Source organism: Podarcis muralis, chromosome 1 (genome assembly GCF_964188315.1).
Source record: "Podarcis muralis chromosome 1, rPodMur119.hap1.1, whole genome shotgun sequence".
Lineage (NCBI taxonomy): Eukaryota > Metazoa > Chordata > Lepidosauria > Squamata > Lacertidae > Podarcis > Podarcis muralis.
Genome location: NC_135655.1, coordinates 73,605,026 through 73,630,570, shown reverse-complemented (window position 1 = coordinate 73,630,570; position 25,545 = coordinate 73,605,026). Strand labels below are relative to the sequence as shown.

The window sequence follows — 25,545 nt, the reverse complement described above, 5'->3', positions numbered from 1 at the left end:
TTAGGAGCCTAAAATCCCTTCTAATGCTGTGTAGGTGCAACAGGGAGAACTTACAAACCACTTACGAGCATTAAGGCTACATATAGCAATGTTAAGTAATCCATGACCAGATTTGACCATCATACTAAACTAAGAGTGGAGAACCTGAGCCCCTCTATATGCTAATGAACTAAAACTCCCATCCTCTCTGACCATTGGCCACGCTCACTAGGGCCGGTGGGCGTTGGAATCCAACAATATCTGGTGGGCCACAGATTCTCCACCCTCGGTTTAGCATGACGTGATTGAGCACAGCCTCCCCCAGGTCTCCAGGTTCAGAATCTTCCACTTCCACATTTAGTTAATCACAGCTCCCTGGGTTGCCTGAACCGGAAACTCTAGCTAACACTAACTATGGGTGATTTCAAGAAGCCAGCACCTAAAACCACAATTTTAAGTTTCCCTCTGGCAATTAACTATAGTTAAGTGTTGATGAGTTTTGACACACTGGACAACACAACAAACTGTGGTTAAGGGAAAGCTTTCCACACCCTGGCTGCATAGGAAAGGAGGGAAGTATACAAGCAGAGGCTAGGCTCATTAAGTGACACTGAACCATGGTTCAATGTGTCATCTGAACCCAGATATGAATCTAAACATAGGTAAAAACAGTATTAATCTGCCTCTGTAGCTTTCCCTTTCCCACATTCAGGAGATCAGAATAAGACAGCTATGATAACAAAGGCTATTTATAAATAGATTTTATTTATAAAGTTGATTTACATAAAATAGGATACTCTTTAAAAACTGCATATATACATCTCAACAAATCCTAACAAGTGCATACAAAAATACCTTCAATACATTAAAAATAAAACTTCAGGGTTGTTGTTTTTCTCCAGAGAATTGAACCTTCACACCAGACCCAAAAACAAAATACAAACAAAGTCTTGGGACATCATATTCAACACAAACAGTTTTACACTCCTTTAGTATAAAATGTTAGGAAACTTTATCTAAGTTGTGTAAGGTCTCAAAACGTCCTAGCTGGCAGTGTTAAGAAGTCAAGGGTGCAACAGACTTCTACAAATATTTCCTCTCCAATTGCAATTTCTAGAGATTTTTTGTACAAAAATAAGTCTTCATATCAACAGTGTTCACACAGGCAGTTCAAGTTACACGTATAAAGTTAATTTCTGACATGGCAATAGTCCCCTTCCCATTCAGAAAAAAGGAAGCATCAAGTTTTAATTATTTCACCCCTTCCCATATAAAAAGTATGCACGTATTAAGTGTGGAAGCCCAGTTATCTCCATCTGCCACTGGAATCAGAAATAAGCTTTTTCATTGGTAATTCAAGAACTCAAGAGGGGGCACCATATACTACTGTACAACAGCAGGTATAATCTTTGGCCCCTATTACCTATTTACATAATTGCACTTTTTTAAAAAGAAAGAAAGAAAGATCACAAGCCACTAGTCTTTTGTTTCATGAAAGAACAATGTCAGATGTCACAAGGATCTGAGCGTTCGATATCCTTTGCAATGAGGCTCACGGGAAGTAGGAAGCATGTTAAATTAAGGGTCCTTGTTGCTCTTCTGCTGCATCTTAACGGGTGCCTGGGACAATGAGGTACTGAAGTTCTACACAGCGCTCCTTTCAGTGTTGCTACAAAAGAAAACAGAAAGGCCATTAGGAGCACATAACTGACAGATCCAGCGGGGCTGAGGGGAGCCATCCAGGGCTTTCTCCCCTGGTCACATAGCTAGACTAATCCATGCAGTGTAGACCTCTTCTACAAGTTCCGTTAAAGCAATTCAGGGCGCAGTAAGTCCCATTGAGCTTAGTGTGGCTTACTTTTGAATACACATATATAGGATTGCACTGTTGCTGTCTCTTCTCCAAGCAAAATGTGGTACACATGTATAGCATTTCTCAACACAGTCACCTCTATTTTGTCAGGAAAACTGGTGTCTTCTAAATCTAGCCTTTTCCTGCTTTCCTTAAGAAAATATAACTGGGCTTGTAAATGGCAGGATTCGGATGAACAATTTCTTGCATGTCAGTACCAGTATGTGAACGTACCTGTATGCAAATTTCACTGAAATTGATAGGACCTACAAAACTATTTAGAACTGGAGGGATTTGACTGCAATCCCATATCCACACCTGAGAGATTGGAGTAAGCCGCACTGAACTCTGTGGGCCTTACTTCGGAGTTGTACAGGGCTGCACTCTTAAGTTATCCTGCAAGGCAAACTCACCCCAAAACATTTTTAACCTATCTTTCTTCTTTCCAAATGAGAAACACAGGTAAGCAGCAGATACAATGCCCTTGCCAACTCAAACAAAACTCAGGATGAGAAACAATTCGACTGCAAGCAGTATCCATCCTGAGATCTGAATGTTTATAAGTTATGTAAAACTATTGGCACAAACCTTTGAAGTGAAGTTGATTTGGGTGGCCCTCCCCATGAAGAGAACCATATTCAATAGTGCATTAAGACCACCGAGAACACCAACACTAAGCCCATTTTCATGGTAGCCCCATTCATTTCAGTGGAACTTTAGCACCACTGAATTGCTTCTGCATTGCCAGTTTCAGTCAATTTATTTCAGCCTTCACTGGAAAGTTTCGCATGCAAGCAATATTAAAACATCTGAGTCATTCACATGAATGTCTTGACTTGCAGCGGCCGGTTTCGGTTATTTGGTGCTAACTTCCAGCTACACCGGTCAGTGATGGGCCAGTTGTGTGCACGCTGCCCCTGCCACCCTGGCCAGATCACCTTCAGATCACCTGTCTGATCATGTGCCAAAATCCCAATCCAGGTTGACAGGAGCGTGCTGCGGCAGCATGCGCATAACTTTCTAACCCTGGCTGACACAGCAATGCAGCAGGGGACTGTTTAAAAACACAGATTGTGCGTGCTGTGTGAAGAGAGTTTTACCCTGAAATGACTCAATGAAAAGACTACCACGAAGAATCATAGAACTGTAGAGTTGGAAGGGACCCTGGGGATCATCTAGTCCAACCCCCAGCAAACCGGGGAATATGGGGATCAAACCTGCAACCTTGGCATTAAGAACTTCCTGACAGTTAGGAGCTGTTCAAACTGAGAAGTGGTGAGCTCCTTCCTTGGAGGTTTTAAAGCAGAAGTCGGATAGCCTTGGGGATACCTTCCAACCCTACAAGTGTACGAAGAAACACTGGCGCGCTTACGACCTCCTCCCATGCTGCGAAGCATGTCCCGCTGTGTCTCTGCCGCTTACCGGAGAGCGAGCTCCCTCGACGGAGTCGGCGGTGGCGGCTGGGGGTCAGTAGCTGCCGAACCAGCTGGTGAAGTCGAGCAGCTCCTGCTCCTCGGGACTGAGCGCCCCCTCGTAGCCGCTCTCGTCCGAGGAGTACGCCGAGCGCGGCGAGCCGGGCACCGAGCTGCCGTCGCGGCCGTCGAAGGAGGGCGAGGCGGAGGAATACGAGCTGCCGCTGCAGCCTCCTCCTCCCGCGCAGGCGGCGGCGGCGATGCGACCGGGCTGGAGGAGCCTGTCCTGGAAGGCAGCGCTGACGGCGTCGTGCTCGTCGAGGAGCTGCTGCAGAGCCCGGATGTACTCGACGGCCGAGCGCAGCGTCTCCACCTTGCTCATCTTCTTGGCGGCGGCGCCGTTGGGCACGTGCTGGCGCAGCGTCTGGAAGCCCAGGTTGACCAGCTTGACGCGGTTCCTCTCGCGCTCGTTGCGCCGCGCCACCGCCGCGGCCCCGCCGACGCCCGCCTGGCCGGCCAGGCCCGCGAACGCCAAGCGCCGCTTGCAGCGCAGCAGCTCCGGCGAACTGGAGCGCCGCTTGGCGCTCTTGCAGCGCGACGAGGACTGCGTGGCCGGGCCGGGGCCGCCTTTAGCAGCGCCCCACTGCGGAGGCTGCCCCGACGGAGAGGGTCCCGTCTGCAGCCGGAGAGCCAACGAGGAGCCCGGGTGGGCGCCGCTGCAGCCGCCCAAAGGGAAACTCTCGCCAGGCGCCTGGTGCGTGGCCGTCGCGATCGCCCCGCCGTTCATCTTGGGGCATCGATGTGCCCGGCTCTCGGCCTCGGCGCCTTCGCTAAGATCCGGAGTTTGGCGCGCAAAATCGAAGCGGCGGCGGCGGCAGGCTGGAGTCGGCGTTCCCTTGGGATGCAAAGGTGAAGGCCGGCTGCGCTGGGAAGGCGCTGGACCCGGGCGCGCTCCGTCCCCACTTGCTTTCCTTCCTTTCTCGCTTCGTGCCTCCCTCCCTCCCTCTTGCTCCTCGCGCGCTGCCCAGGCACCTCTGCAGCCAGCGCCTCGTCGCTCTGCCCCTTATCAACACGCGCTGCTGCCGCCGCTCGCGGGCCCCCGGCAGCAGCAGCACGCGACGCGGCGCGCGCCGCACACCCCGCGCGCAACCCCCCGCCGCCCGCTTGGCTCCCGAGCCTCCTCCCACCCAATGGGAAGCTCGCTTGGCAACTTCGCGCGCCCGGCGCGTGGCTCCCGGCCCAGGTTCCATAAACAAGCCCTCCTCCTGCTCCTCGCCAGGCGCACGCGCTGCGCCTCATTTGCATCCCAAAGCGGCCCGGCCGGGGGCTGCGCGAGCGCCTCGCTCAGCACCTGAGCAAGCAGCGCCTGGTCAGCAAACTCTGTCCCCACACACGACTTAAGAAACTTGGGAGTTCAGCTGCTAACATAAGTAGCGTCTGTATTGGGAACGGGGGGCCGTCTTAATATTGAGCCAGACCCAAGGTGCATGCTCTGCACTGTGTCCACCTTGATCCTAGGATTTCAGGGCCTGCTGTGCAGGTGCTACAATGCACTTGGGGTGAGGTTAGTGCCCCAGTCTTCAGGGTTTCAGTTGTATACCTGCATAAAAGCATAAGATGCTGCCTTATGCTGATTTAGACCTTTGATCCATGTCAGTATTGTTTGCACTGACTGGCAGCAGCTCTGCAGGGTTTTGGACAGGTTGCTCTCCTGGCCCTACCTGGAGATGCTACCTGGAAATTGAGCTAGAGACCTTCTGCATGCAAAGTGGATTCTCTGCTACTGAGCCCTTCTCCATAGACTGGGCACATACAACTTCAAATGTTTGAGGTTGTTTTCATTACTTTGGGCACCCCAGAAACCCAGATGGTGTGGGGAAATTTCGTGGGTACAGCTGTTTGTCTCGAAAGGGCGTGATTCCATATTTCCACTCCATATGCTGATTACCATTTTGTCTTTGGGGGGGGGGGGGCTGGGAGAGATGCAGAGTGCCAAAGCGTTTACATAACATTGATGTCACCCACACACCCCTAGGAAGTGTCTTTTCCTCTCTTGTTCAGGTTCAAATGAATGGAATAATTAACCTGTCCTTTCAGGATCACTTTGTTTAATGTAAATGGCAAAGCTTTCTCTGGCTGTATGTGCTCTGGCTAAAAGTGATACACAACGATAATAAAAACATTGCCTTCTTGGTCTCCTTTGCAAACTCTCTAAATTCTCAGTTCTGCACAGTTGTTTATACAACAACAAGCCCTCTATGCCACACTTATTTAATTGCCACATACAAGTCTTTCATCAGCTGTAGTTTTGAAAGAGGGATTTTTTTTAAAGACGATTTGTTGCCAAAATATACTGCATCGCTCTTTTAATCTGGATTGGAACAATCTGGTTCTTTCCCCCTTCTGGCACAAGATAGCAGCGTTAGCAAATCTTCCGTTGGATTCAGCACTTGTACTGTGTGGATTGAGAACAATCTAGGGCTTACCCAGAAGTTGGAACCTGTCAGTGTGAAGACCATGAAACATAAGAGGGCGGCAGATTGCAACACTGGGAATGTTTCTCATTCTGGCCATGGTGGTCTTCAAATGCAGCAGCAGTAAGAAGGTTATTCACCCCCGGTCTCTTACCTGGATAATTTAAACAGAAGACTTTCTTCTGAGCATCATCTCTGCCCCAGAACTGATTTAGCATGGGTTAATGATATCCAGCCTCTTTCTCACAGATGGTTGAAAAGGTTCTTCATGAAAATTTTGTTTGGCTGTGTTTAAACACTAAACGAGGTGTAGAACGGGGGTAGGCAACCTAAGGCCCATGGGTTTAACCAGCCCATGAGTTGCCTCCGAACGGAGTTGTCCACTCTGCGAGTCCCTGCACACTGCGCTAAACCGGCACGGCACGGCATGGGGACTCTCTTCCGCGGCTCTGGAAATAACTTCTGCGCATGTGCAGACGCCGGAAATCGCACTTGCAGATGTCTGTGGTACTGGAAATCGTTTTGTGCATGCCCAGACACCAGAAATCACTTCTGCGCAGACGCGATTTTCGGCATCTGGGCATGTGCAGAAGCAATTTCCAGCGCCATGGACATGCACAGACGCAATTTCTGGCATCACACTGCACCGGTCTGGCCCGCAGAGGATCTCCAAGGGAGTGATCCAGCCCATGCCCAGTAAGCTTTGCCGACCCTTGGTGTAGAAAATTCACTTTAACTGGGGAGCTCCTTACAACAATTTAAGAGTGGAAACTTCAGCTTGATTGTTTCACCAAAAGCTCTCCAGGAGGCATCATGTTGAAGAATAAAGTAGCCTATTGGATTCCTGCAGGGAATTGAACTGAAGGCTGTAGACAGAAAAACCACTGACGGTTAGTGCAAGATTGTAGGCTTTTAACAGAGGCAGATTTGACCACTGCTGCCTTAACATATCGGGGAGAGTGGCATCAATTGAATTCCTATAACATGCAGCTTTTATTGTTGTTGTTATTAATTGCATTTGTATCCCACCTTTTTCTCTAAGGACTTCATGTCTCCCCCCTCAATTAATGCCCACAACAACCCAGTGAGGTAGGTTAGGCTGAAAGGCAACGATTGGCCCAGTGTCACCCACTGAACCTCATGGCTGTGTGGGTTATTGCTGGAGCCTTCAGATGGATCTTTGGGGGCAGGGCAGAAGCAGAGCTGCCTTTTTGCCAGGAGTACCTATCCTAGAAATCCCAGCCCCACCCCTTGTGGGGGAATCCACACTCATATGTCAAAAAACACAAGTGAGTGTAATTTATTTTGCTTCTTTGAAGTCAAAATTAAGGTTTGCAGGTGTCTTGGCCTATCTGCGTACCAACTGTTGAAAAGTATAGAGTGTTACCGTTTACACAACAATTTACTGTATTTTTGCCTTGCCTGGAAACATTTCACTTATACATGTGCTTATTCATTTATTTTCATGCATATTTATTTTTGCATTTATATCCCTCTTTTCTTCAAAGGAGCTCAAGGAGGCCTCCCACCATCTTTTTATTGTCACAGTGAAGCAGATTTGACAGGAATATCCAGACTGGCCCAAGCTCACCAAGTAAGCTTCAGGACTGAGGATATGGAGTTGGGTCTTCCCAGTCCCACTGCAACCCAGGAGTCTGGAATCTCAGGTGGGGAAGAGCACATGGCCCACGTTGGAACCTGCCTTGTACCAGGTCAACCCAGTTGGCCCAACTAACTCAGCTTTGTCTACACTGACCGGCATCAGCTCTCCAGGTTTTCAGCCGAGGTCCTCTCCCAGCCCTACCTGGAGAGGCCGCCAGGGATTGAACCAGGGACCCTCTGCTTTCAAGGCAGGAGCTCTACCACTGGGCTATGGCCCTTGTCTTCTAGGCCTCTGTCAAGGTGTCAAGACTATCCAGACCACACCCCTCCCTGGCCTTGCTCTGTGCCCTCCTCAAGTGCTTTTGCCTGGCCGGAACATGAAATGTGAGCATGCCTCATGCCTGCCTGGATGGAGGTAGGTGTATGTAAAAACTTGTGACTTACACATGGCTGGAATGTAGCCACCGCTGCTAAGGCAAGAGTTGTTATCTGTTGCCCCACTCACTTTTATTGCTGGCATCTGCCCTCTGGAAGGTCATGAACCAGGGCGTGTGGCCCTCAGGCTGTCAAAGGTCTCCTATCCCTGGGCTACATCTACCAAATATCAGACTTCTAGGACTAGGTCATGGGGAGATAACAGTAATAATTTCAGCGTGTGTGTGTGTGTGTGTTTTAGTTGTACAAGCCCGCCTGTCCATCTGCCTTACAAAGTCACTGGGGCAGCTTTACATTTCCTGGCTTTTGTGGTGCTTTGCATGACCTTAAATGTTCCTTCACATACTTCAGTTGTCATCTCTCTGCATGTGCTGAAACGCATCCTTTAATGGGCGTGAGAGAAAGAGAATACTTTCTCCCTCTTTGTGCTCTGTTCACATGTACCGTTTTCTAAAGGTGGGCGAGCTTTTCCTCACCATTTCCCTCAGCATCCTATTCATTTAAATTCATTTGAAAATGCCTGGGCCTCTGTTTGGGTTTCTAAGGCACATTTTGAAAACTCTCCCCTTTTTTTTACAAAAACCTCCCCCACACCCACCCGCCCTGTTACTGAGGGGGTTGTGTTTTTGTGTGTGTGGTAGTGGGGGGTGTTTTGTGGGGGGTTTCTCTTGGTTTGGTTTCTTTTAAGCCAGCTACAGTCAAACTTTGTTTCCATTCACTGCCGCCGTCGCGTCATGAATGTTAAGCCTGGCAGACCCAACCGCTCTCCCCGCCTTGCCTCGGCAACCCCTTCCGCTTCCTTTCTTGAAAAGGAGACAGGCCTGGGTTTAAAAGTTTATTTTAGCTTTGATTGTGCATAGCTGCTAATGCATGTTAATCAGCTCTCACAATGCATCCTTGTGAGGCACCAGAGAATGCAGGCTTGGGCTGTGGGGGCTTTTTGTTCCCAGGTAATTGTGATGGTGAAGGGGAGCTTGCTCTAATTAATTTAGTTAGTGTATGTTTTGGTGAGGGTAAAGGGGCTCGGTGATTTATAGGCCACCGCTTTTCTTCTCTTTAACAGGCAAACTCCAAAGTGCACAGAACCATATTATAGCCAGTAGGTGAAAGACTCTGAATGCACGGAGGCAGCGCCAACACCCCCCGGTTTCTACAGGAAGAGAGGTGCATTTTCAATGCTCGGCTTCTTTGGCCGTCTGCAATCTCACACGCAAAAGAAGATCTGAATGGCCTTGAGACTATTTTGCTCCTTGCTTGCTTTGAACCCGTTCTCAAAAGAATGCCCCAAAGATTCAAATCCTTGGAGGTGGTGTCACACCAGATCTAAAATACAGAAGGGTGAAAAGGAAAGTTCTTATCAGGGAAAGAGTGGTGGGATTTAGTCTTTGAGCTGCTAGTGAGCCAGAGGGTCAGACTGAATTCAACTGTACCCAAGACTCAAATGAACCACCTATGGCTTCTTAGCTTGATTGTGTACTAAAACTTCATTCCGCAAATAGTTGTTGATGCTCCAGCACAATAGAAGGCATACAGTCTGTGTCAGAGGTTCCCATTTGGTGGTCCGTGGTACTCTTCACATAACAAAATATACCATAGAGAAATCAAAAATTTCAAAAGTCTATGGCTTGGTTATTGAAAAACAGGGTCTGCTAATTTGCAGCCAAAATATATTAACTCCTCTGTCTTTTCAGGCAATTTCTAATTCAACTGTGAGCCAAAGCATCTTCCAAGAACACTCCAAAGACAGTTTTGGCTGCTTCTAGATGCCCTGTGCATCCAGCAGCCATCTGATTTGCTTGCACAAATTGGAAAACACCTTTCCAAGTTTGAGCTCCTCTAGTGTAAAGGTCCGTCTCATTCCTACCTTTCTGCTGCTGGCTTCAAATATCACAAAGGGAGGGAAAGAGGGTAAGGTAACAACAGCACAGCCAGAAGGCAGGGTTACTTGCTGGTAAAGATGTTATCATCCCAAGAAACCTCCCACTTCATTCCCACAAGGCTTTTTCTCAAAGACCTGCTGCTGCTGCTGCTGCTGCTGCTGCTGTAGGTTTCCCATTCCCTCGAAGTCATGTACAAGATTTTACACTAGATCAGTTAATCCAAGCTAACTGATGCAGCAGCTTCCCACCCAGCTTGATATTCAGTATGGCTTTAAAGCTATACACTCAGAAGTGTGGTGGAGTAGAAGACAAGAAATAGCCACTTTTCAGCTGGTCACAAAAGAGGCGCTGAAGATGTTGCAGCCTTTTGTCAATGCTCACCTTAAACATGAGACAAGCAATATGGCAGACACGCACACCCCAGTTCTTCTCTTGCTTTGATTCTAAAGCAAGATAGAGGAGAATTTCTCCCACCATCTTACCTGGCTTGTTGACCTGCTTTCCAGGCTGCTATTAGGGCATCAAGTGCTATTATGGCTAGAGGACTGAGCATCTCTCTCTTTCTGCCCTTTTCTTTCTCTTCCCTCCTTTCCCCTTGCTATTACCTGGAGCCCTGAAGAAATGTAATTTCCCCAGTGTATCTAATAGTGGCAGGTGTTCACAGGAAAAATCACATTTCCCAGAAGTTCCAACTGTTGGGGACAGAAAGAGGAGGAGAGAGCCTCCTAACATCTCTTCTGCCATCATAGCCACAGCATTTTCCACAGCAGGAGAAGATAAAGGACTTTCCCACTTTGTCACCAGCAGATCAGGAACATTATGAAATGACTGGAATCTTACAGGGGAGTGAATTTGGAGGCTCATGAGGAGTGACAGGTGTGACCAAATTTAGAACATTTCCCAGACATTGGCTACTTTTGTTTTCAATTGCTAGTCCTAATCCAAAATGAGCCTAGGGGAGCTTCCCCATCTCTATTGAAATGTGTTCAGGAATAACTTGGGTTGCAATCCTAACCCCATGTACCTGGGAGTAAGCTCCACTGAATGGAATAGGACTTTCTTCTGAGTAGACACAGACCTGCACTGTAAATGGTAAAATTTGGTCATAGTGAGCAATCATGTGACTGCTTTGATATGCATCCAGTTGCATGTGCTGAGATGGGGGTCTGAGCAAATGTATATGAATGCTGTATCTAGACACACAAATGTGTTCATGTGAATGAGGTTCAGCATACAGAAGAAAGTTTGGAGTGGGATGCAGTGAGACAGAATTTCAAAAAATGGAACAGGAAAGGAGAGAAAGAAGAATATATTGGCATCCTTCTGTCTCAGGAGACAATGGAAGAATGCACCTTCAGGGTAAAGTCAAACAGCTGGAGAGTTACAGTGCCCGCTGTGGCTGTGATGACAGGTGCCATGTGATCTTGACTAAGGATATATTCTCAAATATCTCAAGGGCTGTCACTTGGAAGAGGGAATGCACTCGTTTTCTCCTGCTCTGGAGGGTAGGACCTGAACCAACGGATTCAAGTGACAAGAAAGTAGATTCCGACTTAAACATCAGGAAGAACTTTCTGACAGAAAGAGTTGTCCGACAGTGGAACAGACTTCCAAGAGAGGTGATGGATTCTTCTTCCTTGGACGTTTTTAAGCAATATGCCACCTTTTCATGCCTGATTTAGTTGAGATTCCTGCACTGCAGGGGGTTGGATTAGATGACCCTTGGGGTCCCTTCCAACTCTATGGTTCTATGATTCTATGAGAATTCCTGAAAAAAATCAACAGAGGCCCTTTCCAATTCATCACGTGCTGCAAGTGTGGCAGCAAAACTGGTGAGGGGACATGTTTCTTCAGCCAATTACAGTGCTCCACCCTTTCATATCTCTTTGCCCCCTGTACTTTCTTTGTAATGTCTGTGTAAATGCAAGATATGATAGGATGTCATCACACTGTACGCTCCCCCACCCCAGGACCAACACCGGATGTTGTGAGGTGGAGCAGGCAACAAACCATAATGACGTGACGGTACACATTTAGTTGCCTAGACATGGCAGGAAAGGAGGAGAGAGGCATGGAGTCGTTGCGTGACAAGCTGCAGCTGCTGAAAATCCTGCCCTCTTCTGCATCCAGCCACCCTAAAACAGATTTATTCAGCTCTGGGTTTTTTAAATCATAATAATACTTGTACATATTTTGGAAGGTGCCGTTGTTTAAAACCCTGAAGCACAATATGATGACAAGCTGCACCTGCTGAATTTCCCCCAGTTGTGAACACCAGTATTGACAATACAGAAGCCCGAATGTTGAAATGTGGCCATCACCAGCATAAATCATACGAGGACCACAAACTCGCCATGCATCACATTTCCCTGTTCCATGTAGATAATGCAGCTTAAGGTCCTGTTCGGAGAGCTACTACTGCAGCTGAACAGAGGAAACAAAAATGCTTCTTTTAGTCTCTGAGGTCCTCTAGTGGACAAAGTGAATTGACTCCCAGATTTCCTTTATGGTCTAAAACAGGGGTGCCCAAACTTTTTTCAAAGAGGGCCAGATTTGATGAAGTGAACATGCGTGAGGGCCGACCAAAGTAGTACCTCGGGTTAAGAACTTTGCTTCAGGATGAGAACAGAAATCATGCGGCGGCGGTCCCATTAGCTAAAGTGGTAGCTCAGGTTAAGAACAGTTTCAGGTTAAGAACGGACCTCCGGAACGAATTAAGTTCATAACTAGAGGTACCACTGTACTACCACAGGAGCCGGATTAAATCGACCGGCGGGTTGGATTAGGCCCCCGAAACGGACTTTGGACATGCCTGGTCTAAAAGTTTAGGTTATGGAAAGGAAATGGAGGAAAGACAAAGGTGATGTTACATATTTAAAGTGAAGGGGTTTGTGTGTAATCTTCTAAGCTTTTGTTGTAACCAAAATCTATTTTGCATATGAGTAATGAGACCCTCCAACAGCACTGTTCCTGTTCACTGTTCCTACCCAGGTCCACCAAGAAAAAGGGCCCCCAACTTCCAAACAGTGTTGCAGCTGCCAGTGTTTGTGCCGTGCATAGTGGGACTCCCTGAAATATCAAAACAGCCTTCCCTTGAAAGATTGTATAAGATGAGACTATAGAGAGAAGGAAGAAAATAAATTTTAAGTCAATGTAAAGAAAATATATTGTAATACAGAAACACAAACCACTCTCTTAACCGCCTTTGTGTAGCCCCTGCCTCACCCTTTAAGATCTTCTGCCTCTACTTCTTCCCATGTTCTCTGTGTTACTTCTGACATCATCTTGCTTCTGAGCCTAGCGTGCAAAGTACCCTTCCTGTCCACCTGCCTGTTTCTTTTTTTCTGTGGACGAACTTCCTAGATAAGATTTTGAGTCAGCCCTCAGACTCAAACTTGACATGAGCCAACAGTGTGACGCGGCAGCTAAAAAAGCCAATGCAATTCTGGGCCGCATCAATAGGAGTATAGCATCTAGATCAAGGGAAGTAATAGTGCCACTGTATTCTGCTCTGGTCAGACCTCACCTGGAGTACTGTGTCCAGTTCTGGGCACCACAGTTCAAGAAGGACACTGACAAACTGGAACGTGTCCAGAGGAGGCAACCAAAATGGTCAAAGGCCTGGAAACGATGCCTTATGAGGAACGGCTAAGGGAGCTGGGCATGTTTAGCCTGGAGAAGAGGAGGTTAAGGGGTGATATGATAGCCATGTTCAAATATATAAAAGGATGTCCTATAGAGGAGGGAGAAATGTTGTTTTCTGCTGCTCCAGAGAAGCGGACACGGAGCAATGGATCCAAACTACAAGAAAGAAGATTCCACCTAAACATTAGGAAGAACTTCCTGACAGTAAGAGCTGTTTGACAGTGGAATTTGCTGCCAAGGAGTGTGGTGGAGTCTCCGTCTTTGGAGGTCTTTAAGCAGAGGCTTGACAACCATATGTCAGGAGTGCTCTGATGGTGTTTCCTGCTTGGCAGGGGGTTGGACTCGATGGCCCTTGTGGTCTCTTCCAACTCTATGATTCTGGCAAATGTCCTGCACTGTATCTATCATGGCTTCCTTCTTCCAGAATGGTATCATCCTGCCAATTCATATAGTGCCCCCAGACATTGCAGTGCTTGGTATCTACATAAACAAGGTCCTGTGGGGTTCCATTTTTAAACTAGGTTTGATTTGTGTATTTATTGCATTTCTATCGCACCTTTTCCTCCAAGGAGCTCAAGGTGGTGTATACATGGTTCCCCTCTTCTCATGTAATCTGTGAGGTGGGTTAGGCTGAGAGGCAGTCAGTGGCCCAAGGTCACCTTGTGAGCTTCATGGCCAAGTGGGGATTGGAACCCTGGTCTCCCAGCTCCTAGTCCAGCACTCTAACCACTACACCACAGTGGGTGAAAATGCTTGTCATGTGTGCACAGACATGCATGTCTCTCTGTATGTATAAATAGCATTGGGGAAATAGTTCACGAGGAAACTTTTTACATTATGTGAGTTAATAAAATGAAACTCTTGGAGAAGCACAGAGTCAGTGCAATCATGAGTACCTGTATTAGGAGATAGTTGGTAAGCACTAGCACTACATTTCCCAAGATGCAGTGGGGCAAGCACCTCCTGTAAGTCAAACCTTCTTTCTAAACAGACTCTTTTGCAACTTCTCCAGCAGAAAGATTGCCAGTAAGTGGTGAGAAGAGGAAGGCATGGGGCAGAGATACCGGGTCCGAGCTGTGAAGTGTCAGCTGCTGGTGGCCAGTTTCTTTGTGATGGTAAGAGATTATGCAGGAATAAAGCACCAATTTGTTATTAGATGTGGGAATTTAATTTCATAAAGAAAACAATGGAATGTAATTTTTAAAATATATACCGGGAGCGTGTAGTTAAACTGCAGGACTTAACAATGTGTCTCGGGGGTCTTATCAAGCCTTTACAGCACTGCCGGCTCTTATCCGTAGGTTTGTGGTTTCTCCATTTGTCTTTCTAAATGTGGTGAGAAAAGCCCTTGAGAAATGTCACACCAGCAGATGTTGCAGCCTTAACACAGTTGCCAAGAAAGAAAAGTTAATTTAATATGGTGAATATGCAGTTAAATTATTTACCTTTTTTAAAAAAAATGTTGTGAAAGGATAGTATATCAACTGTTTCTGAAGTAAGCTTCGTTTCTGATATCTTGGGAGATAAAGCTCTAGAAAGGCATTTATTTTGGACAGAGAGTCCTCTGCCTTCTTCTTTTAGATATTATATTTCATATCACTAGTGGAAGTGTTTGAGAATTTGTCACTGGTGCAATAAAAATTACCCTGCAGGGTTGCAGCTTGGACTGGGAGTGAGCACACCTCTCCACAAAGCCTTCTGCTCTGAGTTGTGTTGGGGACTAAGAGTTAAGAAGCTGCAAGGGGCTGAGGTCCTATTTCACCTCAAGGTGAATTCTGCTTACCTTTAACCAAGGTGAAATAGGAGCTGGGAGACCAGGGTTCCTTCTGTCAACTGGGGTGGGTCCCATTAGTTGCCTCTGTTGTCCGAGCTGACTTTAGCGTCAGCGTGATGATTCACAGGCCTGCAGCTGCGACTGAAATTGTGCAAGGCAGCCGATCAGAGCTACTTCCCATTCTCTCTTTATTCAACTGGCCAGTGTGCTCCCCTTGTTGCCCTCTACCTTCACTTGCCATAGTACTGCGATGGCAGGCCAGAGAACAGCCCCAGCTTTGACTACTGCGAAGTCAGACCCCATCTCTTTACCTGACGCCTCAGGCGACGCAATTGAAGGTTCCTTTTCCTTTGCTCTGCAATTTTCCTTTTACCTCAAGTCAAGACATTGCTGGCTGTTGAAGTAAATCTGTTTTGATCTGGGACGCTGCTGGGTTTTTACATGCTGTTTGGTCGATTCTATTCAGATTGTACGAAGGAAACTATATAATGTGGATGAGGACGATTAAATATTTGTATCCACTCTTCTGCTCACAGGCCACCCAGAGCAGCTTACAATGTAGACAAATTAGCAACAACATCAGGGCAGCAACAACAACAATAACAATAACAATAACAACAACAACAACACTAATATAATCTGAAAGCAGCAATCACAACACACATAAGTTTCAAACAGAAATCGAGCATTAAAAGCTCATTGAATTTTTAAAAAACAAATATTTTCAGGTGCTTTTAGATTTCATTATTGGATTCTTTCCCCTTGGAGTTTAGTAATTGGCAGTGGCTAAACTAGGGGCCTCAAGCTTTTGGGGCCTGGGGACACATTTGGAAATCGAATAAACTAGCACAAGCACCACAAGAACACCCATTTGACAGAAGAAAACCTGGAGGTTCTCAGAGCACCACCACCCACAACCAGGCAGAACACCCACACAGACCCAAAAATGAATGAATGAATGACTAAATAAATGTCAACCCATGCCCTGCAAAGCAGGCACTCCTCCCTAAAAAAAATCTCATTTTAATTTTTTTTCTTTTTGAAAGGAGGAACAAGGAACCGTAGCAGGCACCAAAAGTGTGTCTGAGAGCACCACACACCCCAGGGCTAAACTATATGCACTAGAGTGGCTTTAGAGCCTATTTTAGTACATACAGAATAATATAAAATGTGCCAAAAGGTCATAGCTGCTGTCCAATTTGTGTGCTTTCCCTTCTGTTCCGCCCTCCCCCTTGACTTCCTCTCTCTTTTCAGGTGCTTGGGGTCTCCCTCACCATACTGACCATTATCACCTACTATGGGAAGCACTTCACCGTCATCAGTGAGGTCTCTTTGGAGACGAACCCTTACAAAAGAACTTTGCTTCAACGTGGAGGCAAGTGCTGGGCACTGGATTCAATATTTCTATATCTTGTTGTAAGAAACAGTTAAAACTGGCCAGTTTAGCTCCTTAAGTGGGGGTTTGTTTGGGTTCATATTTCCTTGCCCTCCCCCCCCCCCCCATGTTATTAAGGTTATTACATAACTTTAATGGAATCGTTGGCATGGAACTCAAGGTAGCACCAAGGCAGTGGTTCTCTTAGCAGAAGCAGTCCTGTTTGCCTGATGGGAAGATCCCCTTCTCCTCACCCTGCATGTTGCTCTGAGGGTTCCCCTGACCCCTCAGAGCAAATTTGGGGAAGTGAGTAGAGGGGGAGAGCAGGGGAAGCCCCATGGTGCTAGTAGGAATTCTTGTGCTGGTTTCCACCAGCAGGATGGGTTAGTTGAATCCGTCCCCTAGGCTTTGTTTTCCTAATGTGGATGGAATTCTAGATCCTATATTTTTGGCCTCAGCCATTTTTATAGTTGCAAGTTTGTTATTTGCGATATAGGCCATAACATCGAAATGGCTGCATGGGAGAAGGGTTAACCTAAAACAAGCAGTTAAAAATGATTATTAAGAGAAAGAAAAGAATAGCTTAAAAGGGGAGTGATGTGGGAAATGCAGTATAAAAAAACTAAAATTAAAGAAGCAATCACAAAAGTGGGGGAGTCAAATGTATAACTGTATTGGATTATTTGTGAGTTCTGTGTTTGGTATTTGTAGGTTTATAAACTTTTGAAAAAAAACAAAAAACCCAACTTTAATAGTCCTGAGGACTCTAAAACAAAAGAAAGCCACATGTGGTGAGAGGTAGACATGGGATATGAGGTGTCTTATACACAGAAAATTGGGAATAATAATAATAAATTTTTATTTATACCCCACCCTTCCCAGTTCAAAAACCGGGCTCAGGGCAGCTAACAACAAATTTAAAACACTTAATTATAAAAGCAGCATAAAATACAATATAAAAACATCAATAACAATAAAAATAAAAAATCAATTAGATAATCCCCAGGGCTAGCTGGCTGAATTGATCCTACTTGGGCCAGCGAGGAGGCCAGGGGAGAATTAGCTGTGGGGTCTCAGAGTGAGTGATCTTCATAAAAGGGGAGGGAGAGGGAAGAGAAGGGAAGGGAAATAAAAGATCAGGCTGAATTCAAATTAAAGGCCAAGCGGAATAGCTCTGTCTTACAGACCCAATGGAAGGAGGTTAAATCCTGAAGGGCCCTAGTCTCATGGGACAGAGAATTTCACCAGGGCGGAGCCATCACTGAAAAGGCCCTGGCCCTGGACTTCCTTAGGGCCCAGGACCTCTAAACTATGGTTATTCATGGACCTTAAGGTCCTCTGCGGGGCATACCAGGAGAGGCGGTCCAGTAGATACGAGGGCCCTAAGCCACAAAAGTAGCACCTATAATCTCTGGAGTGTCCCCTTCCATATATCATGTCTGGGCATCAGTGTTCCTCTGCTCAAGACCATAGGATGGTGACAACTAAATTTCCATCTCATCACTGGAAGATTGATTGCACTGACAACCTCTTGGCTTCCCTGCCTCACTTAAAGATTATTGTAAGCAGCCCTAAGAGTTTGTTTCTTACACACAAAGGCAGGGCACTATTGTTTACAAGGAAAAAAATATGAAACAGTTCCTTCATACAACTGCTAGAATTCAGCTCCATGGGAAACTAGGTTTCAAATTAGAACGTGGCACATGGGAGCAAAACTCCCAGAACAGCCTTGCTTACAACACATTGGTTGAAGGAAAGTCTTGCTGTAATGTAGATTTCATCTTTGGGAAGGTTCCTGCCTACAACTGGATAGGCAGAATCGAGCGGAGAACTTCTTACATTGACGATATTTTGGCCTACTCACTTGTACATCTCCCTTTCCTCAGTTTTCTTTGCTGGGATATGCCTGAGCATCCTTCTGATCATTGCTGCCCTACTGAGTGTTGTTGCCACGGTGAGAGAACTGGAGAGTGCCATGGCAGCGGTAAGTAGGGGCACAGCATGGGTCTGAACTGGGGACTGGGTCCCTAGATGCTGTTGGAAATAGAGGGGTGGACTAGACAGGCCTTAGGTCTATTTCGACAGGCCTCTTCTTGCGCTCTTATGGAGTAAGAGATGCTGCAAGCTGCTTACCCTACAACTCATGGAAAGTGTTGCGTGCACCCCAGACTCTGAACAGCAAGAGATTCCAGTGCTTACCCAGGGCTTAGTTTGCTTGGAATGAAAGGTCAGTGGAGACTGTGGTGTCCTTAGGATTTATGGTTTTATTTACACATATATACAACCTGGACATGGGATGAAAAGCTCTTCCTTCTCCATTCGTCACGGCTTTGGATGCAAAGACCATAGCATTGATCCAGTCTTTCCCTGGTTGTGGGGTCTATCATTGTTCTCTTAAGTTGGCTTAAAAGAGTAAGAGAGAGAGTGTGTGTGTAATAGACTAGATTTTTGAGACTTGGGTGTAAAGGAACTCTTCTAAACTGAATAGCTGGTCTTCCATTCTGTTTTCTAATGCCTAATTGCAAGGAGCTATGTAAAGTTCTTAAAACAAGCCTTCAGTTTTCATTAACTGCCCCAAAGATATACAGTGATACCTCTACTTGCGGACGCGATCTGTTCCGGGGTGCCATTCGCACCCCGAAAAGTCAGTGCGTGTGACGCGTAACGTGATAAGAGGGATCTGCGCATGTGCGAAGCGCGCAGATTGATAAGCGGCGAACCCAGAAGTAAACACTTCCGGGTTTGCTGCATCCATAACATGAAAAAAATGCAACATGAAGCAAACGCAACTCAAGGTATGACTGTATAAGGATTTTAAATTGTTCACAGGAGACATAGTAAACGATGCAGCCTGTAATTTTGTAACATTGCCTTTATCAGCACAAATGTGTTGCACCAGATAGGAGTGTTATCAATGAAACTGGACAATTGGAGATAGGCATGCTATCCATTTTCACATACCCTAAGACAATCTGATATCAGGAACGGCCCAGTGCAGCCTCTGATGTACATAACAGCAAGATACAGAGGCTATCTCATGCAAAGAGATGCTTCTGGCCTGATACGCTGTGCTGCTGTTTCTCACATTTAGCGCCTCCAAAGCAGCACACGAGTGGAACTTCCATCTCACAACCCGATAGGCATGTATGTAGCACTTTCAAGCATGTATAGCACAGCAAGGGGAGGGTACCCAGAGATTGGGCTTGGGATGGAATTAACCTAAGCAGGGCCAGCCTGCCCATGAGGCAGGGTGAGGCAACTGTATCACGCGAGAGAAGCCCAAGAAGCGGTGACCTGCCACTTCCGGCAAGATCTCGCAAGATCTCGCCAAACTCTCACGTGATCTTGCAGAGTGGAACACGCTGTCACCACCGCTACATCACTTGTGATTCCTGGCAATTGGCATTTAGAGGCATTCCGCCTCTGGCATTAGAGGAAGAACAAAGCCATTGTAGTGGAATTCCTGTCCCCCACCCCTGCATACTGTACCTGCCCGTTCCTGTCCACTTCCTCTGTGAAGGAAAAATATTGGTTTTCCCCCCCTGCAGTGGACTATCCAAATGCACCTGAAATGTTAGTTAATTGGAGCATGTTCACTTCTTTCATTCAGCAATGTCCAAAGGACTGCATTAGTAAATATAAACTGAGTAACTCCGGCTTGCAGAGATGGGAGTGACTAAGACTGTTGATATCCTGGCCCTAGGTTTTTGAGCCAGGGGGTAGAAATAGAAACTTTATTGCATTGCTTCCAGATTGCCTGTTTGCTGAGCATTCATTCTACTTTCTTTGAAGGAAGGTTGTACCATGTCACATCAATCAATTGCTACTGCACCCTCCCCAGTGCATTTCCCAAACACTTTCCTTACTGCAAAATATTTGAGGTTGCTTTTTTTTTTAAGCAGGCTTGCTGCACAAGGGCACTAAAGCCACTTTGTGCAGCCTAAATGTCCTGGCATGTGTCTGAAGAATAAGCTAGCATCCTCTTTGCATCCACAGGAGAGCTCAGTTAATACCACCTCCTAGATACCCCCTCTCCTCTTTGCCCAGATGTTGTCACTGTCGTATATGGGCAGAGTGAAGGGGTCAGTGTCATAGAGGGCCTTTCTGTTTCCACAGTCATAGTGAGTTGGATGCATCTAACCCGGTAGCTGATTTTTTCCCAAGGTATGCTTCAGACCCACTAACCCACCTTGGTTATCACTAGTGTAAATACACCACAGACTCTTAATAGCTAGAACATTCTCAAACACCAACATGATGCCACCTTTCTCTGTTCCCAAATCAAAACCTACTTCAGGCATAGGCAAACTCTGCCCTCCAGATGTTTTGGGACTACAACTCCCGTGATCCCTAGCTAACAGGACCAGTGGTCAGGGATGATGCGAATTGTAGTCCCAAAACATCTGGAGGGCTGAGTTTGCCTATGCCTAACCTACTTCTTCCAGGAAAACTTTCACTTAAACTGGGAATGGGAGACATGTGTCCCTCCAGATGCCATTGGACTACAACTCCCATCATCCTTGACTGTTTTCCATGCTGTCTGGGACTGATGGGAGTTGGAGCCCAGCAGCATCTAGAGAGCCATAGGTTCCCTATTCATTAACTTAAACCCTTAGTTGTCCTCTTCAACAGGGTGCTCTCTCTGTGTGTGCCTGCATATTCATTACCTGTTTTATATTCCTCTCTCCTTCCCTTCTTTCTGCTTATGTTCCTCTGCACAGCATGATTCTCACTAATGGTGCTGTATAAACAGATGATCCCAAATAATCTATGGCCCATATTGCTAGACATGATATTTGCTGTTATACCACTAGAGGGCACATAGTTCCTTTAAATTAAAACACACTCCTCAGACTAACCACATCTTCCTGCACTGAATGGTGTTCACTGTTTCGGCTTGTTTAAATACGTTGCGTTTTGCCGATCCGGTAAACAATGTTCTCTTGACTCCTGTGCAGTGAAGCCTTCTGGGTGCAGCACATGCATGAGGGAAGAGGCAGGGTGCTGGATGGGATTATATGTGAGGGGGAAAGAGGACAGGGGCTGAACAGGGTTGTTCTTGGCAATGATGAGAAGGAAAGGAGAGAGAGAGAGAGAGAGAGAGAGAGAGAGAGAGAGAAGGTGGAGGGACAGAAAGAAGTGGCATGAGAAAGGTGGGAAAGAGGAGGTAGGGGTGTGATGGGGTAGCATAGAAAGTCAGGGAACAAAAACAGGAAAAGGTGGAATGGGTGATACGCTTTGTGGAGCAGATTGCCAAGGTGGTGCCTTCCCATTTGCCCCAGGCAGCAGGACTAATAGTCAGGGAAGATGGGGGATGTAGCCCAAAACATCTGGAGCACACCACATTGTCACCTCCTATTGTAGAGCATGCAGCAGGCATGGGGAAGGCCACCGACTGAAGGGCAAGGTAGGTGAGCAAGATCACTGCTTCATATGTGTGCTGGGATTTACTAGCCAGCAGGCCTCATATATTTTGATCTTACTGCAGCTGTCAGTAGGCATCGCAGCTGCTCTTTATAGCAGTGGTTTGTATTCTGCCGAGCCAGCAGAGATGCTATGAGCACCAAACCTCCGGCTTCATAGATCCTACTGCCTCAGTAGGGATAGCTGTGTGAAACTGCAGTAGTGGAAACCTCAGTTGCAGCACTATAGCTCAGTTGGTTAGGTAAAGGTAAAGGGACCCCTGGCCATTAGGTCCAGTCGCGACCGACTCTGGGGTTGCGGCGCTCATTTGCTTTACTGGCCGAGGGAGTCAGCATACAGCTTCCGGGTCATGTGGCCAGCATGACTAAGCCGCTTCTGGCGAACCAGAGCAGTACATGGAAACGCCGTTTACCTTCCCACCTATTTATCTACTTGCACTTTGACGTGCTTTTGAACTGCTAGATTGGCAGGAACTGCCAACTGCTAGGTGCTTTCGAACTGCTTTCGAATTGCTAGATTCTCAGTTGGTTAGAGCTATGTTAATAACACCAAGGTCCCAGGTTCATTCTCCACAACTACATATTCGTGCCTTGCAGGGGTTTGGCCTAGATGATCCTCAGAGTCCCTCTTCCAACTGTATGGTCTATTCTAATTGCCTTCTGTTTCTCTTTAGGTTTTTTTCTGTTTCGGAGTGGTTTTCTGTGCGTCGGTAAAGGCCACGTATTGGTCAATTACTAACGGTATTGTGGTAAGTACAGCTTCGTGATGAAACAGCAGGGAAAGTGCTACATGGTTGAAACACAGCAAGATTGGTTGTCTCAAAATGGCGGTGAAAGATGATGGGGTTTGTAATCCTGCAGCACCTGGAGAGCCACCCCAGGATTAGGAGGTGCCTGGAGGAGAGAAGGCATGTCAGCTGCAATACCATTTGAGCAGCCTAAAATAGGGGCCCATATCCAGCGGTCCTCATTGTCCACCAACCCCTGAGCCTCAGAATCAGTGACCAATGTGAGAGGGTGGAGGGGAACTAAAAAAAAGTTGATTGGTGAATTTTAGCCTGTACATTTCTAGATCAGAGCTATGTTTTTCTTTTCTCAAAGGATGCTTGATGCGTGGAAAGCACTGAATCCAAAAAGGTTAAATATGCTTGCTTCAGCTGCTTCAAATCACATATCTATCCATGCTTTCATTGTAGTGAAATTGCATCCATAGAGAGAAGTGCTGGGAGTGCTCTGTTGTGTGTTGGCAGTCTGATCCCATAGCCAGATAAATGGCAAGTTCTTTCCTTTCAGCAGAGTGAAATCCTAAAGTATATTTGCTTGGTAGTGAATCTCATTGAAAACTCCTGGGACTTACTTCCAAGCAAACATGTAGAATGTGAGTGTTACCGGATGCGCCTGAAACTGACAATTCAAATGCATCTTTTGAAAGAGTATCAACACACCACTGAAATATCTTATGCTAATAAATAGTTCAGAAAGAAATGGTTCACAAATCAGTGGTTCACAATCACCTTTCTGGTTGAGTACTAAAATAGGATTGGTGGCGATACAAAAATAGATCTCCATCTCTAGATCCATGTTCCTTGCCACAATTGGTAGCCGAAAGCATGACAGATCTAGTATTACTCATGCATTTTATGTGTTGCTAAGTAGCAAGCTGCACTTTAGAGATAAGGCTGTGGCCAGCTGTGTGGTTGACAAGAGTTATCAGGATAAATACAAGGTGTAAAGAAGCTATGTCCATGTGTTCATAGCAGAAGACAGGATCCCACAAAGCTCTGCTTGTATGCTGTCATTGCCTGTAAACGCTTACAAATAAACGAAAACTGGCCTAGAATTATAATGCTGTTGCAGGAATATATAAACACAGGCTCTGCATGCAGGAAAAATATGTTGACACAATGCCAAGCCACTGGGAGAGACCTTCCACAGCTTCAGAAGCATGGCTCTATTAAGATGCTGATGGCATGTACCCTTCTCCACTTCTGCATGGTAACAAGAAGTTGGCTGAGGGGTATTAAAAACAAACAAACATTGAAACTGGATTTTTTAAAAGGCAATTGTTCAATACAAGATGGTATGTGCCTCATTTTTGGAATGTGGGCTGGGGAACTGGAAGTTGCATTCGGTCAATCAACAGTACATGAGACAAAAATCTGGGCAAATGCGAGGACCCCAAACATATGAAAAGCAGGTTCCACTAAAAGAGAAAGTCACTCAAAATGCTTGGATTCTTCACTCAGAACTAGGGCAAGAGGACTTGTAGGGGAAAGCAGCCAGTGGAAGGAGCACTCTCCTAGAAATAGGCTAATCAGGTGAACAAATCATCTAAATATCAGGAATCCCCTGCATCTTCCATCAGACAACAATGAGGCCCTCCTCCCTTTCAAATGCTTGAGCAAAAGTATGATCCTTTGACCGCCCCAAAATAGGTGTGTCCACTTCTTACTGTGCTGGGATCTCTGACGGACTGTCTGACATTGTGCTGTGATTAATCCCTGGCGAGTCTACAGAAGCTTCTGAAATACTGTAATGAATGAGATATTGCCTTCAGAGCTGTTGTGCTCGATTCTAGTGGCAGTCCAGATGGAAAGCACATGGGACTGCTGAATATTAAAACAACAAGCAAACAGATGATCTGGCATCCCAGCTAATAATCCATCTCTCGCTGACAGCTGCTAATATGGAGAGCTTTTTGTAAGCCATTGCTTGAGTATCTAATAGCGGCTGTTTTGGCCTATACAAGCAGTGTTCTGCCACAAGGGAATTAATTATCAGAAAGCACTCTAACTTAATAGATTATGAAGCGCTCCATTTATCTAGGGATAAGAAAGTTACGCCTTAAATCCAACTGCATTCAATAATGCTGTTCCTCAGTCGGTGATAGCTAAGGTCAGTGGATTCACCTTATATATTCCACTCCTATATTTACCTGCCCATACGGGTACAGGTGGGTCGAATACAACAATTACATTTGCGGGACATCAGTTCAGCATTGCTTGGCTTTATCTTTAGATTTTTTAGGTAACTTTTGTGTTTCTTTGTCTTTTAAGCCAGTGGTTCTCAAACTTGGGGGTAGATTATAGTTTGCAGAGTGAGAGCAATGTTTTCCAGGAGGCAGCAGGCAGAGCTAGATACACTTTCCTCCCAACTAAGGTTGAGCACTGCAGTCATTAAAACTGTTATGTTTACTACTGAAGCTTCAGAGAAGGATGGGACATATGGGAACTTTTGTTCACAGCACCTCCTCCCTCTTCTGCATACTTCCCTGAGAGGCTTGTTTTAGGAGGGAGATGGTTGGACAGTGTTCTCAAAGCTACCAGCATGAGTTTGACCAAACTGTGGGAGGCAGTGGAAGACAGGAGTGCCTGGTGTGCTCTGGTCCATGGGGTCACGAAGAGTCGGGCACAACTAAACGACTAAACAACAACAACAGATACCCTCTTCTGATGCCCATGTCAAACTACTGTCCCTGCCCCTAAATTGCATACATAAACAGACTGCATGTACACAGTTTCAGCGCACTCACCTCCTGAAGCGATGGTTTTGGGGGTCAGGAAGGTCAGGTAGTAGGGCAGGTCTAGCAGCAGCAGTCAGCCACTGGGAGTGAGGAGGGTACTCACTGGCCTGACTTGGCCATGCCACCATTCACCACTCTCCCTGCCAGGCCCCCAAATGCATTTTAATGGTG

The 25,545-nt window shown here is 46.3% G+C and overlaps 2 protein-coding genes across 2 annotated transcripts in view; one reads left to right on the top strand and one right to left on the bottom strand.

Annotated features, from left to right (window-relative positions):
* Positions 1 to 725: 725 nt before the first annotated feature.
* On the bottom strand, positions 726 to 4,030 carry ASCL2 (achaete-scute family bHLH transcription factor 2). The gene is made up of 2 exons (XM_028733670.2): positions 3,254 to 4,030; positions 726 to 1,648 (listed from the first exon to the last, which is right to left on the bottom strand). The coding sequence occupies exon 1, from the start codon at positions 4,028 to 4,030 to the stop codon at positions 3,299 to 3,301; it is 732 nt and encodes a 243-aa protein (XP_028589503.2). The 3' UTR covers positions 726 to 1,648; positions 3,254 to 3,298.
* The window catches only part of TSPAN32 (tetraspanin 32), a 37,458-nt gene continuing 15,926 nt past the window's right edge, over positions 4,014 to 25,545 (top strand). The window contains exons 1-6 of the mRNA XM_028733685.2: positions 4,014 to 4,152; positions 7,226 to 7,734; positions 14,292 to 14,394; positions 16,308 to 16,428; positions 18,315 to 18,412; positions 22,526 to 22,600. Of these exons, the coding sequence (XP_028589518.2) occupies positions 14,329 to 14,394; positions 16,308 to 16,428; positions 18,315 to 18,412; positions 22,526 to 22,600 (360 nt within the window). The 5' untranslated portion in view covers positions 4,014 to 4,152; positions 7,226 to 7,734; positions 14,292 to 14,328. The remainder of the gene's footprint in view (positions 4,153 to 7,225; positions 7,735 to 14,291; positions 14,395 to 16,307; positions 16,429 to 18,314; positions 18,413 to 22,525; positions 22,601 to 25,545) is intronic.

What these genes read in the sequence shown, in the direction of transcription:
- ASCL2 (XM_028733670.2), bottom strand. Translation starts at nt 4,030, where the DNA reads ATGAACGGCGGGGCGATCGCGACGGCCACGCACCAGGCGCCTGGCGAG.